The following is a 17361-nucleotide window of genomic DNA, read 5'->3' as shown; positions in this document are numbered from 1 at the left end:
GTGCTCAAGGCGAGGTGAACACCACCTTGTACTACGAGTCCATTCCTGGAACCAATCATCATACAGTTGTCAAACAGTGTAACAAAATCATCATGATCTTTGATTCAGAAAATGGTGACAAACCTCTTTAGGTGAAAGCATAGAGATGTAATCTTCATATATTAATCTAGCTTTCTCTTCAATGACATTTTTGTTGGTTTCCTTCTTTAAATCCTCACAGGCCATCCAGAATAGCATGTTCTCCTCACTGAATTCTGTCCTTAGAAATTCCCGAAAGGCATTTCTTCCTGCTGGCGTGGTCATCACCATATCAAATGACTGTCCCCAGTTGTTAACATCTTCAAGTGTAGGAGGCGGGCTTAAAATGAGAAACAAATATAAAAGAATACATTTCTCGTACAGAAATTCCAGTTTCCCTCAAAGAAATGTTTGTGATATTGCAAAAATATTAGAGAAAGATAATTCTTATGCTGAAATGTATTTACCTGCATGTTATATACCATTTTTTTATTTTGAAAGATAGAAATACAAACATATCACCAGACATGGAGGTCAACATTTATATTTATGAACAACGAAAACAATTCAGCAATTCTCCTCTCTATGACATTGAGCAAGCTAGTTATTAATCGAAGTCCACTTTTGAGGACTCCATTCAAATTCAATAATTAAAGTCTTAGATCAGAACAAGGAAAGTGATGATTTTATGTTACAATTTGCAAATAAGAACATTTGTTTGCATGGAGGTGTGGAGGCATGTGAGACCTCGCTAAACATCATATTAACTAATCTCACAATCGTTTTGGATAAAGCAACTCATTTCTGTGATAGTCACATTCCTTTAGTGCTTACACCAGGCCAAACTCATAATCTACCTTCCTAGAATTTCTTTGGGATGCTCAAATAATACATGTAGAATTGTAGAAGAGAAGCTATCAATAATGGTTTTGTTTTTCGCAAATGAGTAATTGAAGTTTGAGCTATTTTTAATATCACCTGGATACCCAAAATGGAAAATTCACAAGTTATTGATAGTCCAATGTTTATTTTGTGTATAGGTCTCCGTGAACACCATCAACCCTGTAAACAGATCCCCTAGATAAACTGTGCAGAGGAAGAGGGCTTTGTAGCAGCCACACACAAAAGGTTCTTCCTGCTCCTTCTTCAAGCCTTTCTTGTATCTCATATAATAAGATGAAATGGCATCTTGTCCTCTTCTCACATTGTCTGCTGGCTTTTCCTCCCTTCATCCTGTAAAGTCGTCTAAAATATCTTTTATTCTTACACTGTCGCCTACTTCCCTCTGTAATCACCCCCTACCCCGGGCATTGGGCTGGCAGTAACTCTGTCAGAGCCATTGCCACCAAGGAGAAAAATATCCTGCTTGCCTTAGTCTGCACAGACCTGAGGGATGGGGTTCTTATCCTTCAGCAGTATCCAAAGATAGCTGATATACTTTAAAACCTGACCAATAGAAAGCTTCAACTACTCCTTCCATGAAGTTATGAGCCTAACATACTTAAATAGGTCTTAACAAGACTATTACCGAAGCGTCCCGTACCCAACCTTTCTGACCAATTATTTAATATTAAGTAATTTCCACTCTTTGAAAACCTACATGGATCAACTCTTTAGAAACAGCTATAAGTTGTCTTACAGACAATATTCACATTCATTTTCACGTTTCAATCTGGTTCCTCAGACTGCAGTGCAGGTTAGTGAGACGGGCTTGTTTCTTGAGTCCTGTGGTTATTTTCAAGGAGTTTAATAAGGGGAAATGTGTGATTTTTATCCTAATACATTTCTTGATAGTATTTTCATCTTGTTCAGTGTGTTAGAATCTGCACTTCTTTGTTTTTCCACATTTTTCTCTACCCTCACTCAGAATATACCCAGAATGAATGCCTGCCTATTCATCATCGCTGCTGTGGCATGTCCCACAGGTTTCAGCAGGCCTTCAAGTTCTTATCTAATTTCATATGCAAACAAGTTTTTTGTAAGAACTTACGTATCTCTTTAGACGACTTCTACAAATTCTTGTGTTTCTCTTGCAGGATTCAAGGAATCTCTTTTGGTGTTTAGTAATATGTTTGTACTAACACAAAAGTACGTCTTAATGTACAAAAATAGAGTTTGGTACTTATTCTTTACTCCACAATGTTGATGGTGGCACATGTACTACAGAAATAGGGTTAAGAAAAGCAAATTATGTTTTGTCCTGCTAAACACCTCTGTAATGTGTGTTGTACAAAATAACAAGCAGAATCATATTAGGTCGCTGTAATTTCTATATTATGAATGTAGTAACTCTCTTTTAGTCTAGTTAAGAGTCTAATAAAACTCGATTCTCATTACTGGCAGAGAAAGACCTGGGTACACATAAGACAACATTGCCACTTTATATTACTAATATTCATCCTCTAACTTCTTTACAAACAAACCCCCTTACCACCGGGAATTGAGAGACCAATATAATTATCACCTGTTTGTTCTGGTGAAGCCATAGTGTTTGTGGTAGGACTGATGCACAACTTTGCTTCTTATCATGCATACATTGTGTTCATAAATTAATTACATCATTCACCCTTACCCCCAGGTGGATTTATTTGTTTTCTTTCTAATCTAGTAGGTAGTTGGAGATTCAGTTTCTTTAGGAATTTGATGTAGTTACAACATAGGAGAAATATAGCATCCATGTCTCCTCACAGGATCTTGTACTTGGTGTTTTCTACCATAATCCTTTTACTCAGTACCGGATGTTGACTCCTAGATTGATAAAGCTATGATCTGGCAACAGGGTTGGACAGGATGCCCCTGTTTGTCCTTGTCAGTGAAATCTTAGTGACTGACATAACTAATCAGCAGGACACCACTTGTCAAGTGGGTACCAATATCTCTTTCGCTTCACCTGTACAGCCAGGGATAGGATTTATGGCAGGTTGGCTCTTAGCTTCAAGGTATATTCCCTGACGATCTCCCAATGTACAGGTCCCTAAACCCACTGTTCTCCCAGCGCCAAAGATCCAGCAGATTGTCTTTGTCTTGGTACTTTGGACTCCAACAGAAGACAGACAGGAGAATCACATCAGGCGGAGTACACCTCTATATCTCAGGACAGATGTTATGTTATGTTATTTGGGCAGATCAGTGGGCTGCCTTTTCCAGCTGTGTTAGTCAAGATAAGTTCAGGGGAGGACTATAGTGAATGGGAGAAGAACACGTTTTGCTTCTTTATTCGGGGAGTCAAGAAGTTTTCGTGAATCAAATACTGTAGTTACTAGGCTTGTGAACCTAGTTTGGAATTTATAAACAAAATAACTTAACCCTATTGGTGCACTTGTCAAGCCTTTGGGGTACCAATCCTAGCCGTACCAAGGCTGACTCTGATTTACCACAGTGTGGCAATCAAATCTTAAGAGAGTTTAGGTTGGGCAGCCGAAGTAACCCACCATACCTTTTCTCATTCCAAAAACCACAATCCCTCACTTTCTGTATGGAGCTCTCTATCCTCTTTGTGCAGTGCAGGAGTGGAGGAATGGGGTCTCTCCAACTAGGCAGGGACAAGTGGTGTGACATTGTCTCTCTGAGAAATTCACAAATTTCTTATAAAATTACACTGAATTTAGGATTCAGCGATTATAGATTCAACCACCTGGGAAACGTGATTATACATATTAATTGAATTCAGAGGGTACCAGACACATTATACTCGAGACATTTAAGTGTCCTAATAGGCCCTAGCAAGCCTCAGAGAAAAGCAAAAGAAGTACCACTCGAATAAGAAAAAGGGCTTACCTATGTACAGATCACAGGCTTAACTTATTTTAGGCATTACTATTGTTAACAGTTTGGGCTGCAACATGGTGAAAAAGTTTATTTTAAAATAAAATATACAAGCTCCCCAATGATGAGCTTTTTAACCGCATGCGTGCGGCGCATTTTCCCGCTGTGTGCTGACTTTTAAAAAAACCCGCGGTTCATGACGAGCTCAGCTCGTCATGAGCGTACGAGAGGTGTACCTCATGACGAGCTGAGCTCGTCATCAGCGTCGAAGGGGTTAAGTGTTTTAAGGTTGTCAATAAAGTACAGGTATTCATCTCAGTTATTTGATTACCCTTCTTTTATTTTAATGAGAAGCAGAAGGCTATGCATTAATCACAATTAAATCTGTCCCGGGTGTATCAACAATAATTATAGGATTACAGCATTAACAAAAAATGTTTGACCAAACTTCAGTAAAGTGTATGTTGTTTTCGAGTGTTGTTCTATACTTATGCAATTTCTGGAATTCTGAATACGGATCAATAATTTGGCTAATACATCAATGCACTGACCTTGCCGGGACTGGGCCATATCATGAATAGCTGCTCTGGTTCGGCGCAGAGCTGAGCGCCCGTTTGTTGAGTTTGAAGGGGCAGATTTACAAGCCCCTTGCTCCACGTTTGCATCACTTTTCCCATGTTAAATCTGCCCCGTAGTGTTTAAAGTTCATGCATGTAACCAGCCGCGGTTCGTGCAGCTAACAGCGGTGAGGCCGGGTAAAGGGGGATTCCGAGGGATAATGCAGAGTGAAGATTAAATAAATATTTTTCCTCAGCATCGTTCCTCGAAATCCCCCCTTACTTGGCCCCAACGCCCACAGCTGTTACCTGCACGGACGGTGGCTGTATGTAACTCGGAATATCCCCGAGTTACTGCATGAATTGTAGACAGAACCAATCGGAAACAAAGCGAGGCTATCTCTGCTCACTATTTCCGACTTGTACTGCCTGCATTTCATGCACAGGCTAGGAGTTCTTCCGAGTTATGTGAATGAATTTAAGAGACCGTCCACGCACTGAGCCAGCGTAGTTCTGTAACCGCCCATTTGTTCATCACATGAAGGCAGGATGAGGATCAGTGCTTAATTTAAATGGTGGTTGCGGGTGTGTCCCACCTTCATTTATTTTGGGGGATCCACACTTATTTTTCCTCATCAGACTTTCACTCAGAGCAAGTGAGGGGAAAAACACACAAGGGGAAAAGAAGGAGGAAGAGAAACATGGAAAACGCAGCTAAAATAAGAAAGCACAGGATAACTGGAATACAGACCGTTGCAGGAATTCTGAACTGGCACTGAACATCGGCTAAATCCTACTTATTTCCATTGTGCTTGGGCCGCCCCCAATAGCATTACACTGTGGATTCACATCCGCTACGAGGGGAGTCCCGCACACTTCGCTACTTGGGGAAAAACATACACCATGAGGCGCAGGGCTTAATAGATGGCAATCTAACAAGAGCCATGGCATCACTGTTGCCACCGATGGCGTTTTGGAGTACATTGTCACTCACTGTACAGGACCTGGAATCACTGGCCAAGATGATGATGATACCCCACTTATTGTTCTTTTTCATAAGCTCCCAGTCCACTTTTCCAAATCCAATCTTCACATGTTACACTCAGCACTCGGGAGTTTCCAATGGAACAAGGGGAGAAGGCGAGTAGCGATTTGTAAACTACAATTTCCAGTAGACAAACGAGGGTTGGGAGCCACACATTTTGCGCATTAATATTTGGCAGCACTGCTGCAGTGGCCTACGCCTTGGCTAGCAGGGCGCTTTACAGAAGAACTGGGTCTTCCCGACATCACCCGTGCACAACAAGTAGTCCAACATAACTTCTTACCCAGTGCCCGACTCCTGACAAATGCGAATGGTAGCATATTAGAGCTTACATCGCAGTTTGCGAATCATGCGGAACATCCCTCGATGCTCGCTTGAGATCCTCTTGGGTTCCCTTGCCCCCTTTGATGATCTGCTGGCCAGGACAGAAGTGGAGGCCTGGGAGACAGCAGGAGTAGGCAACCAAGGGGCACTATTCCGTGATGGAGTACTCGTACCCTATGATCAATTACGAAAGGAGTATGAGTTCCCAGTGGGGCATATCCTAGCTTACGACAGTCTGGTGGCCATATTAGAGAGGCACTGGTGCATTACAGACACTAAACCTCCCCAACACCCTCTGATTCACATGCTTTATATAATGGGCAGTAGCTACAGGCTCATTTTGTGGCTCATCCGAGCTCTAGCATAAACCACACAGGACCCACTGGCTGCAACTCATAGATGCTGGGAAGGGGATGTAGGAAGAGTGCTAACACATAAAGAATGGGAAACGGTGCTTATATACCTCGGAAAGTAACCCGGAACACTAACTTCGAATACATCCAATATAATATCCTCCATAGAGCCTAGCTTACCCCAGCTAGACTACATCAAATGTTTGGATCTTTCCCTAGTTGCCCTAGGTGACAGCACGTGGGAGAAGACACGGTACAGAGGGGGTGTCCCCCCTCTGTGCTTCGCGACATCTGTCACACCCTTCCACATTGCATCTTACCCTTACTTAATCTTTCCCTCAACTCTGGCATAGTCCCCAGGTCATTTAAGGAGGCCGTACTGGTGCCCCTGTTAAAGAAACCCGGCGCGGACCCAGCGGTCCTCGCTAACTATCGGCCCATCTCCCTCTTGCCCTTCCTGTCTAAAATCTTGGAGGCACATGTCACTACTTGCCTCTCGCAATTCATTGAGGAGTCCAACTTCCTGGCAATCAACCAGGCCAGTTTCAGACCAGCCCATTCTACAGAGGCTGTGATTCTTGCCGTGTTGGACAACCTCAGAAGCAACGCCGACAGAGGACTACCCCAGGCATTAGTCCTACTTGACTTATCGGCGGCATTCGACACGGTGGACCATAACATCTTACTCCACTGTGTCGAGTCCGCCGGAGTCTGTGGGCCTGCTTTGTCCTGGGTTAAATCTTTCTTAGAGGGGAGATCTCAGGCAGTCAGTTTGGGTCCTTTCAGCGCCACCAGCGTCTCGTCATCTTGCGGGGTCCCTCAGGGATCTTCTTTGTCCCCTCTTCTTTTTAATTTGTACCTTCAACCCCTCCTCCACTCTTTAGGTAGGTGGGACATCACCGTGATTAATTACGCGGATGATTTGCAAATTATTTTCCCCCTCACCTCCCCTGACGCTGTCACCAACTTTCAGGCGGCCATGACACACATCCAGCACTGGATGAACCAAAATCAATTAAAGCTCAACCCTGGCAAGACTGAGCTTCTCCTCCCTGGGAGAAGTGCCCCTTATTGGGGCCCCCAGTACTGGCCCATTGAGCTTGGTACACCTCCCTCTCCTGCTGGCTGCGTAAAGAGCCTCGGGGTCATTATTGACTCTGGGCTCACTCTCAAGGCCCAGGTGAGTGCAGTAACATCCTCCTGTATGTTCCAGCTCTACAGGATACGGAAAGTTGCCCACCTCCTGACTCCCGAAGCCTTGCTACAAGTCTTAATAGCCTTGGTGATGTCCCGTCTGGACTTCTCTAATTCGATATATCACGGCCTTCCCAAATCCCAGCTGTCCAGGCTACAGATTGTTCAGAACCAGGCTGCCAGACTTGCATTCAAAATCCCCAGATGGCAGTCGGCCCAACCTTTATTACATCAACTCCACTGGCTACCAGTCAGTGAAAGAATAGCTTTTAAGGTCCACTGCCTGGTCTTCAAGGCTCTCACTGGTCCCTCCCCTGCTTTCCTGAAGTCCCTGATTACTCCTTATTGTCCCTCTCGCACCCTGAGGTCCACCCACCTCCAGCTCCTAGTCGTTCCCCGTTTCAAACTTACTAAATCTGGTGGTCGCAGTTTCTCTCACCTGGCCCCTAAGCTGTGGAACTCTCTCCCACTTTCACTCAAGACTTCTTGTTCCCTTCTTTCTTTTAGGAAATCTTTAAAAACTTTGCTCTTCTCCCATCCCCACTAAATTCCTTCTGTCCAATCTCAGTATCCTATCAGCGCCAGGAAACTCATGGTGACAGCGCGCTCAATAAATGCCTCTTAACATTAACATTTACACATGTTTTAGAGCTTTCCGGGAGTCAAATCACGGTGGAAGGAGGTGTCAAGCACGTTGATGGAGGTGACTGGTTGCACGGATGTATACACATTGGAGGGCGCTCTGCAGGGACTGTTTCAGTACCCCAGAAATATAAACGCCACCAATAGATTCATTGATTTAGCCCTGTTTATTACCCGTTGACTTATAGCCATGCACAGGAAGACTCAGACACCGCCAGGTGATGCACATTGGTGCAAGGTGACGTTTAAGTGGGGGCGGGCTGAAGCAATGGCGCTTCGACAAGAGAAAGCTCATAGACTACGCAAATGCCCAAAGACAGCAGATTGGGAAATGCTGTTGGCTGATTTGAATACTCATAGTGAGAGTCTTGTTAACTAGCAATGCCGCTTCTGTTTGCGCTATTGTGTGACTCTTACCAGATTTGTGACCTCCCTACTTTACTTATAGTTGCTCTCGGCTTGTATAGGCTCCACTGTGCTCTGGTGCTGACATTACCATCTGTTCTCTTTTACACATAAAACAATGATCCCTGAATGCATGCCGAGGGCCATATACGATGCTACACTGCTATGTGTAGACACTTTAATATATTTTAATGACCTCCTGTGGAGATTACAGGGATGAGACATGTAAACGACCCACGGTGATGTTTGTAATACCAATAATTGGGCTAATGCCTCCGCATGACCTCTTTTATTTGTTCCATTGTTTTCCAAGTTTGTAGAGTGAACCAGGAACTCCTGTAGATATTTAAGTGATATCCTGTTAATCCCAGTAATGTTATGGGAACGCAGATTATATGTATATGTGTTTCCACTGATCAGATGTAACTGAAGGAGGTGTTGATAAATGAAAATAAAAATTGGTTGCAAAAAAAAAAAAAGCAGAAAGCACATATGCAAAAAAACTAAAAAGAGTGAGATTAGGAGCGAAGGAGTGCCTGATGGTAAATTAAAGAGGTATATGGTGGCATCCTTGTTGTTTGGCACTCTGACTTTCTATAACATTAGGCATGGGCCGCAGGATTTTAAGCAAAAGTTTGGGCACCGCAGTGGTAGTTTCTCCTTTAGCTCTCTGGGGCTGTGCACCTCTGAAATTTCTACACTTTTGCCACAAAGAATATTAAATAGAGCTATTTATTTAGGGATACAATTGTATTTTTAAACAAATCATTGTATTTAAGTCTTGGCTGTCTGTCCAAGCCTGCCTTCCCTGCCTTGCTTTGAAGCAGGAGACAAAGCCAGGCAGTAAATCAACTTTCTGCAATGTGACGCACGACGCAGGGCTTACTTTTCTAAAGGTCTTCATTGCCATTGTGGTCTATGGTGGTATCCACTGTAGGCCAGTGATGCCTCAGAGTCATAGTTTAAGGCACCGGAGTCAGCATCCCTGTGTGAGGCCAGACGTCCCTCATTCACAGTCATAGATCCCACCCTTTCCCAATGTCACACAGTAGGGCTGATTGCAAGCATATGATTTGGATCCTTGTCCTTGGTAACTGTAAGTGTTATCATGCTAATGTGTTATGTATATTGTGCTGAGATCCCTGGTTATGCTCACCTCCCCCACTATGACACCAAGTGCCTGACTGCAGGTCGCCTGCCCCTTTAGAAGTGGAGCAGCTGTTTTTTCCCCTGTGAAATTGATCCAAAGGACTACCAGTCTTTTTGTTCGCTTGCAAAGTTGATCCCAGTATCTCAGTCAAGAGGAAGGGAATAATATGTGCTTATAATAAAGAAAGTTACATGCTGTATGGTGTTAAAACTAGCCCTATCTCAACCCCTTAACATTAATGCCAAAAACATGGACTGATTTACAAACAATAAATGTTAAAATGTTAAGGTAATGCATGTCAGCGATTTAGTTCCTCTTTTATTTCACATGTTTTATTAATCTTGCATTCTCCAAGAGTGTTAGCTATTTCATCATATTGTGTTTATTTGTTGTTGTGCCTCTTATTACTCTCGTATAGTACATACATTGAGTCGTGCCAGGTGTTTATGGGGGGCTTTGAATGAGTGTGCTGGCGCTGAAGCTGAAGGCAAAACAAAGTGCCTGTCGGTGGATTGGCCTCTCTGCAGAGCTCACACAGAACAATGGTCATGTATTCCAGTTGCAATTGAAATTCTGTGTAAATGTGTGTGAAGGTGTAAACAGATGTCAAAATATTTACAAGGAAAAAGTAAGAGAAAATAAAATGCTTAAACGTGAGTGAGTGTAGTGTATGTTGGGTGGTGGTGAAGTGAGGGATATGCGAGCATTACCTGGAACTTAATGAAGAACCCATTATGAAGAATTCTCAAAAACGAAATGCCAATTATTATTGTATGGATTGCGAAGATGAAACTATTATAATCAGTTCCTTTATGAGGAAATGAATTTAAACCTTCAGTCATACTAACCCTAATCCTCAGCCTCATCTTAACCGTAACTTGAACCGTAACTTTAACCCAGTTCCAGATTTTCAACTTCATTCTCGATCATGCAATCCTTTACCTATCCCTATCTCTGGCCCTTGCACCTATCCTAACTTAAAACTATTCTTTATTGTAACTTCTACTCTTGTATCACCCATGCCTCTTTATTTATTATAAATAGTTGATTTTTACTGAGAACAAGGTGCAATTCTTCAACAGTATTTTTGTTTTCACTAAGTATATCATGTGTCCAACTATTCTTCGTGATAGAGCTTTCTTCATAATGGTATTTGTTCATAATTGTTCTCACCCTGTTAGACCTGGCTTCTTTTGGTGTGTTTCCCCTGTCTTTTGCTTCTGACCTCCTGGCTTTTGTGGTATGCTGGATATTGATTTTACTGGTTTTCGTGTTTTTGTGCATTTTAATACTGCTGATCAGTACTAAAGTGCAAGTGCTCTCACTGTAAGTGGTTTTTCCGTGATTGGCTTATTTCTAAGTCCCTAGTACACTGCACTGTGTGTGCCCAAGGCCTGTAACTCAAATGCTGCTAGTGGGCCTGCAGCACTAGTTGTGCCACCCACACAAGCAGCCTTTCATAGGGGTGTGAAACCTGCCACTGCAGTGTCTGTGTGTAGTTTCTGCTGGCATGTCGACCTGGCAAGTGCACCCACTTGCCAGGCCCTAACCTTCCCTTTTCTCCCATGTAAGCCACCCCTAAGGTTGACCCAAGGTACCCCTGTGGGCATGTTCCATTGTGAGGGAAAGGTAGGACATGTACTGATGTGTATCACAAGTCCTGATAGTGAAATACTATGCAATATGTCTCATAGGTTAACATAGGAGCTGCTTGGTAACATCTTACAAGCCTAACTTTCCATGGGGACCAGATGGAAAATGGAGTTTAGAACTCGGGGTTTAAAAATACACCTTTTAGTAAAGGTAATATTTCTATTCTGTGTTTGAAAATACCACTTTTAGAAAGTGGGTATTTTCTTGTCTAAACATCTATGTGCCTCTGCCGGTTTGTGTACGCGCTGTTTGGGTTTTAGACTGACAGGCGCTGGTTTGTGCATTCACACTAGACAGGGATACAAAAGAGGCTAAGGTACGTCCTGCCTTTCCTGGGTGACTCATAGCCTGGCTGATGGGTCTGTCCTGCATCTAGAGTGGTGGGAGCAGTTGCCACATGCACCTGAATGGACTTTGTCTGCCTTCCGCAATGCTGTCTCCACCACCTGTGATGAACCTGACCTCAGAAAGACAGAACTGGATTTTATGTGCCAGGAGAACTTTGTTTGTGCCAACACCACAGAACTTCAAAGGGAAATGTGTTATAAATATTGGGGCTCAGACTCCAGGACTTTAGAACTCTTTCTGATCAAGGAACCTGCAAACAAGAAGAGCTGGAGAAGCTGTGAGGATAGACTAGAACTTTTCTGTGTGCTTTGCTTTGTTGGCCTCCAGTAGTTGCTTCTGTCTTGGGAAAAAAAAGGACTGCATTAAACTTTATGCAATTTCTTTCTTAGTGTCTCCAAGGGCTTGACGTAGAGCTTGCCCTCTGTTCAAGAACAACAAAGACTTCAAGATCCTCTGAGTACCAGCTTCTGGAACTGGATGCTTCAGTTGCCACAGAGGAAAAAAAAGCAAAACAACGCCGTCCCCGACGCCGCTGCTGGCTCCGTGACCTGAAGGCACTGCAGAGGGCACTGCCTAGTTCTCGCTCAGGGTGAGCATGGGCATCCGATATTCTATGTGTCATCATGGACACATAATGATTGCTCTGCCATGATAACATTGCAGTTATTCACACAAGACCGTACAGAGGTAGCGTCTTCTTTAAGCATTATTCTGTCTGTTCTGCTGATCCCTTGACGATTCTCTTGATCAACCAGAGCAGACTAGACATATACATTGATTCAATCACAATAAATTCTCTGCTATGAACAAAACAAATCAGTAAATGACTGGCAATACTTGCCATGTCAAGATTCTGGCACATTGTTTATGATAACCAGAATGGATTTTCATGAAGTTGTTCAATTCTTTGAGTTAGAAAACGACACTAGCACTATCAAAAGATGCAATCGCGAACTATGTGTATTTGGATATGTACCTCCACACATGACAATGCAGCAGGTGGTGTTTCTATGTATTGTTGCTATGTTTAAAGGTCTTTAGGGTGCTTTTAAAAGCTTTTTGCCGGGCATCCACTGCTCTTGTCCCGAAGGGCTGTATCTAGGCAGATTTGCATGCAATCCAATATTACAGTCAATGAGATCATCCTACGTTATGTTTCTAAATGGGGATTATTTCTGTATTAATTGGTTGGTGTTGAAACCTCAGATGAATTCTTTATCTGTGTAAATGACCAGTAAAGCTTTTCTTAAATGTTTCATGCTAAGCATTTGTACAGAGATGCCTTCTAGAGGGATTTGGGGATTGCACTGATTAGATGACAAAACAGCTGCTTCTAAGAGAAATAACAACAACAGTTTAGGCATAACATGTTGCAGTCATTTTATTAACCACAATATAAAGCTAAATCACATGTAAATGTAATACTCTTTAATCGCATTCAGTAATAATTGCCCTCTGCAAATGTCCTTAGGGCCTATTTGTCAAGGGTTTGCAAATGGTTTACAAAATCAGCTCAAGTGAACCAGTGTTAACGATTTGTTAGGACAGTCCATAAATATATTCTTCATGATCAATTGTGTTCCTATTTCTTAAACTAGTCATCAATTAGACTTATGCCATTCCTATAATAAATTAGATATACTTAGAGGCAATGCACACAGTCCCCCCTTTTTGACAATGTTTAAACCCACTTTGAAAAAAGATTTAGTCACTAATTTGCTGAAACATTCTAATCTTGACATCAATATCATATGTGATAATTGGTCCTTCAGCGGGCAACTTGTATCCTAAAATTGGCACCCCAGTACTGTGTTTTCTTTCACCAGCTATGGAACTGGAGGACCATTCTACTTCACCTTCTTCACCAAACCCTTGCCAAGTGTCAAATAGTGAATGGGGCATTTGAGAGATGGTCCAAACTATCTCTAAAACGTATTACTTGAAAAAATGTTATGGATACAGTATCATAAATGACACCACTCAGTTGTGTCATGACCTCTTCCCCTGAGCCCCCACAACAAGCTGTACACAATCTTTTACAGAAGACCATGGTCAGCAGGATCTGGGTACAAGACATGTCATTTGATCACCTCTTGCACCAATCCTTTGTGTCCTCTGACCCCGCTGTGTACAGCATTTGGTTACAGGCAGCAAACTCTGGGCACAGGACATAGTCTTCACTCATGCCCTGAACCTAATTTCCATGCCCTCTCTGGGCTTCCTACTTTTTAAAATCTGCAGTTTACATATGAGTGCATTGGATTCAACACAGTAGGAACTATGTTTGTTTATGTTTTTTGAAGTCGTTGGATCCAGAGCCTCCACTTTTTATCTTTTGGATCCAGTGACACTAAATGTTTTCTTTTTTATTTACGTTTTGAGGGCAGGACCTGCTCTGCAATGATTTCACTCAATTTCTTAGCTGTGATCAAGCAAAGCTGTACCAGTTGAACATTTTATTCTGTGATGAAGAATCTTCTGTATACTTTATTCTCAAAACACAACCATCTTATCATTGATGTAGAGCTTCTTTATAACACTAGTCAACATGCTTTGTTGCTGGATACTTATTTTCCAAATGACTTCATCAGACTGTCCTTGTTATTACTACTCAAGACACTACTATCAGAAAAATAGAAAGAGCAAGGTACTAATGCACTTAAATTAAAATCAGAATGACTGTTGTATCCATAAGTAGATTAATTTCTCATGCCTATTGGAATAGGAGCAATGAAGACTGTTTTAACTTTTCTCTTTTTTCTCTGGCACAGGAAGACTCTTCTCTCTCTACGTAATAACAAAAAACCTTTGCTCCCACAAAAGGTGGTAGTAGCCAACTTGAACTCTCTTGAGTTCAAGTGTGGGAATTACCAATGATGAAGCATGCCACGAATATGTGAGCGAGGGCCTTAGTATTCCCAGTGGTATATGTGTCCCTAATTCCTATTTTCAGATATGATTAGCCCTGTTCTTCTTTTCCTTTCTGTGAAATATTTTGATAGGGAGAATGGAAGAATGGGTATTTAGGACCTCTTTTCCCTTATTTGCGATATATTGTATTTTGCTATTGCCAAATCATTTCACTCTCTGGAGGGCTGTATCTTCTGCTTTAACCTGGTGCATTGTTTTTCAACGATAATCATCGATAATTTTGAGAATATCAAGGGGCTTATTATCAAGAAACAGAGTTAAAATGATCGCCGCTTTAGCGGCAGAAAACTGCTGCTGAAGCGGCCATTGAGAATTCCAATAGAAGCCCATGTTCTGGTGTCAACATGGGCTTCTATTGGAATTCTCAAGGGCATATTATGAAGCCCATTGTCGCCGTTTTAGCGGCAGTTTTCTGCTGCTAAAGCGGCCATAATTTTAACTCCGTGCTTGATAATATGTCCCCAAGTTCTTTATATCCAGCGTACCCAATATTGCCTCACGGGCAAGTACACAAAGGAATTTGGGGTCTATTTTTGCTTTCTTATCATTGAGTGAAGTGGAGATAGTCATGTACTGAAGCACCTTCAGTACTTCCTGAATGTCCCATACCACGTTGCTTCCTTACAAGGACCGAAGGAAGCTTTTTGCAGCCATGCATACTATTTCAATGCCTTTCTTGCCTTTGGCAGTGTTACAATTGTGTGTAAGAAGGAAGTGTTCTAATCTTTGATTAAAAAATTTGGACTTGATTCAAATGATATGAAGAATTTTTGCACCATTAATCTATTCTCAAACTGCTTCGCAAATTTTGGAGAAACATATAGCCAAGTGGCTCTCCATCTATCTTGACTCCTCATAGCTTCAAGGCTGGTTAAAGGCTTTCCTTCACACACACCTAGACACAGAATCAGTATTAGTGCAGTCTTAGATGAGCTCTGGGCCACCAGGAATCAAGGAGAGCAAACAAGTTACCATTCCTAGACTTTTCTGAGGAATACAACAAAGTTGACCACTCTATTTTGATTGAGTGCCTATGCATAATGGGTTGAACTTTTCCTGTGTTGAGATTATTCATATCCTGCTAAATTGAGGGTCCAGTCACCAATGGAGTATTTTAGAGGTTATCTCTCTCTCTCTCTCTCTCTCTCTCTCTCTTCTATTCTGTTTAATGTTTATGTTTAGTCACTAGGGAGCTGGCCAAATTGTTTGGCTTTCAGGTTTTCCACTACATCGATGACAACCAGCTTTTGCTTAAATTTCAACCAATTGTTCCACCTACCAGTGTTAATGTCTAAAATCCAAGATGGAGAGTGCTCATTTTGTTAAGCTAAATAGCGACAAGACAGTAATCCTCCATGCAGGAAGATGACTGACGCTGGTCTTTCAGGTTGTGGTCAGGTGAGCTTGGGCCTTTCCTTATCTGCCCTGGTCAGTAAATACTAATAATCTGGGAATCCTGTTCAATCAAGAGCTCTTGTTCAACACCCAAATGACAACAGTCTGGTTCACTGTTTTATTAAATTGAAAATGTTGAGGAAAATCCTTCCTTTGATATCTGACTGTAAACATGTCACAAATATGAGAGTGAGGGTACGTGGTCACACACCTGGATTATTGCAATACCCGGTACCTAGGGCTTTTTGAAAGGCGTCAGAATCACAATGTATGGATGAGAGACTAGTCTGATCTTTGGAAATTTGATTATGGTATTTTAGTGAAGCGCTTGTTGCATTAGTTTCTGATGAAATAGTAAACTCAGAATTGTGTTTGACATATATGTCTCGTCCTGTGTCTTTGCCACATGTTGGGGCATCCCTGCCCCATGTTCCTAAGAGGCCTCTGTGACAGGGTGCAACACCTTTACTGAAAGGCTCATGTTTTAAATATTTCACTGTGGAGGCAGAGCCTTTCAGGTACTTGACCCCCAGCTTTGGAAGACCCTCCTGGTTAAGATAACGTTGTTAACAATCCAATTTTGCTCGGTTTAAACATGCTGGAAAAACCTATTTATTCTGCTAACTTTTTCTGGTTTTATCATGGTCCCTCTTTTAAGTTCCAAAAGCCAAGACACACTTGGGTATATGTGTGCTTTTATTTCCATTGGCTCTTGTCACATCATATTGTTGTGGCTCAGGTGTTTTTTTCTGAGTGCCACCCGAGACCGTTTGCTTTAGATAAGTCAGTGTGAAAACCGAAGAAGGACAAGAACGAGGACAAACCATTTGAATAGAAGTAGCTTGATTGGTAGAACAAAAGCAGACTTGGAGTGCAGTTCGGTGAAGAAGTATGTGTGTATGTATGTACATAATATTTGTACAGTGCGAGCCTAACCAAAAGTCGGCAGAGAGGTACACAGGGTCAAAGGTAAAGATACATTGGATGAGTTATTAGAGAGATAGCTGTATTCAGGGAGCAGAAGTGTACTGTTACTACATTGATATGATGAAGTGCGTTTTTAGGACATATGTTTTCAACTCATTCCAAGATTGGACATGTGTTGAAGATACGTTTGTTATGTTATGTTATTGGTTATGTCAGGCGCTCTGTAGCAGGTGTGTGAGGCCAGCCCTGGGGCTTACTCGAAAAGCCAGGTCTTCAGCTTCGTGCGAAAGTCAAGAGAGGAGGCCATGATATGTTGTGGGAGGTTGTTCCAGGCTAACACATTTGAGCTTACAAAACTTTTCACAGTCCACACGCCCACACGCCCAAACTTGGAAGTTCAACTTCGGCCTCTTCAGCTGACTACATCAATAGACCTACATACCTTTCTTCGAATTCTGGGATGCCCTCGCTTCTACCTTCACGCGACGTCCTCCGCGCACGCTCCTCTTCTTGATTCCTTACTGTGAGGCTGCAAAAGACAAGTAGAGAACATTACTGAGCTTCCACAGCCAGCCATCCTTGGTTGGTCTGTTATATACCTTTTCAGAACCATATGGTAAATTCTGATACTATGCGTATACTCAGCCGCTGTCG

General features: G+C 42.2%; 1 protein-coding gene across 2 annotated transcripts in view; it reads right to left on the bottom strand.

Annotated features, from left to right (window-relative positions):
* RGS20 (regulator of G protein signaling 20) overlaps positions 1-17361 on the bottom strand; it is a 356471-nt gene that overhangs the window by 18140 nt on the left and 320970 nt on the right. For both annotated transcript variants that reach the window (XM_078685657.1, XM_078685658.1), the window contains exons 3-4: positions 17150-17236; positions 124-358 (exon numbers count right to left, since the gene is read on the bottom strand). In XM_078685657.1, the coding sequence (XP_078541783.1) occupies positions 124-358; positions 17150-17236 (322 nt within the window). The remainder of the gene's footprint in view (positions 1-123; positions 359-17149; positions 17237-17361) is intronic.

Source organism: Lissotriton helveticus, chromosome 4_1 (assembly GCF_964261635.1).
Source record: "Lissotriton helveticus chromosome 4_1, aLisHel1.1, whole genome shotgun sequence".
Lineage (NCBI taxonomy): Eukaryota > Metazoa > Chordata > Amphibia > Caudata > Salamandridae > Lissotriton > Lissotriton helveticus.
Note: the sequence above shows the minus strand (reverse complement) of the source record. Positions and strands in the feature narration are given on the sequence as shown.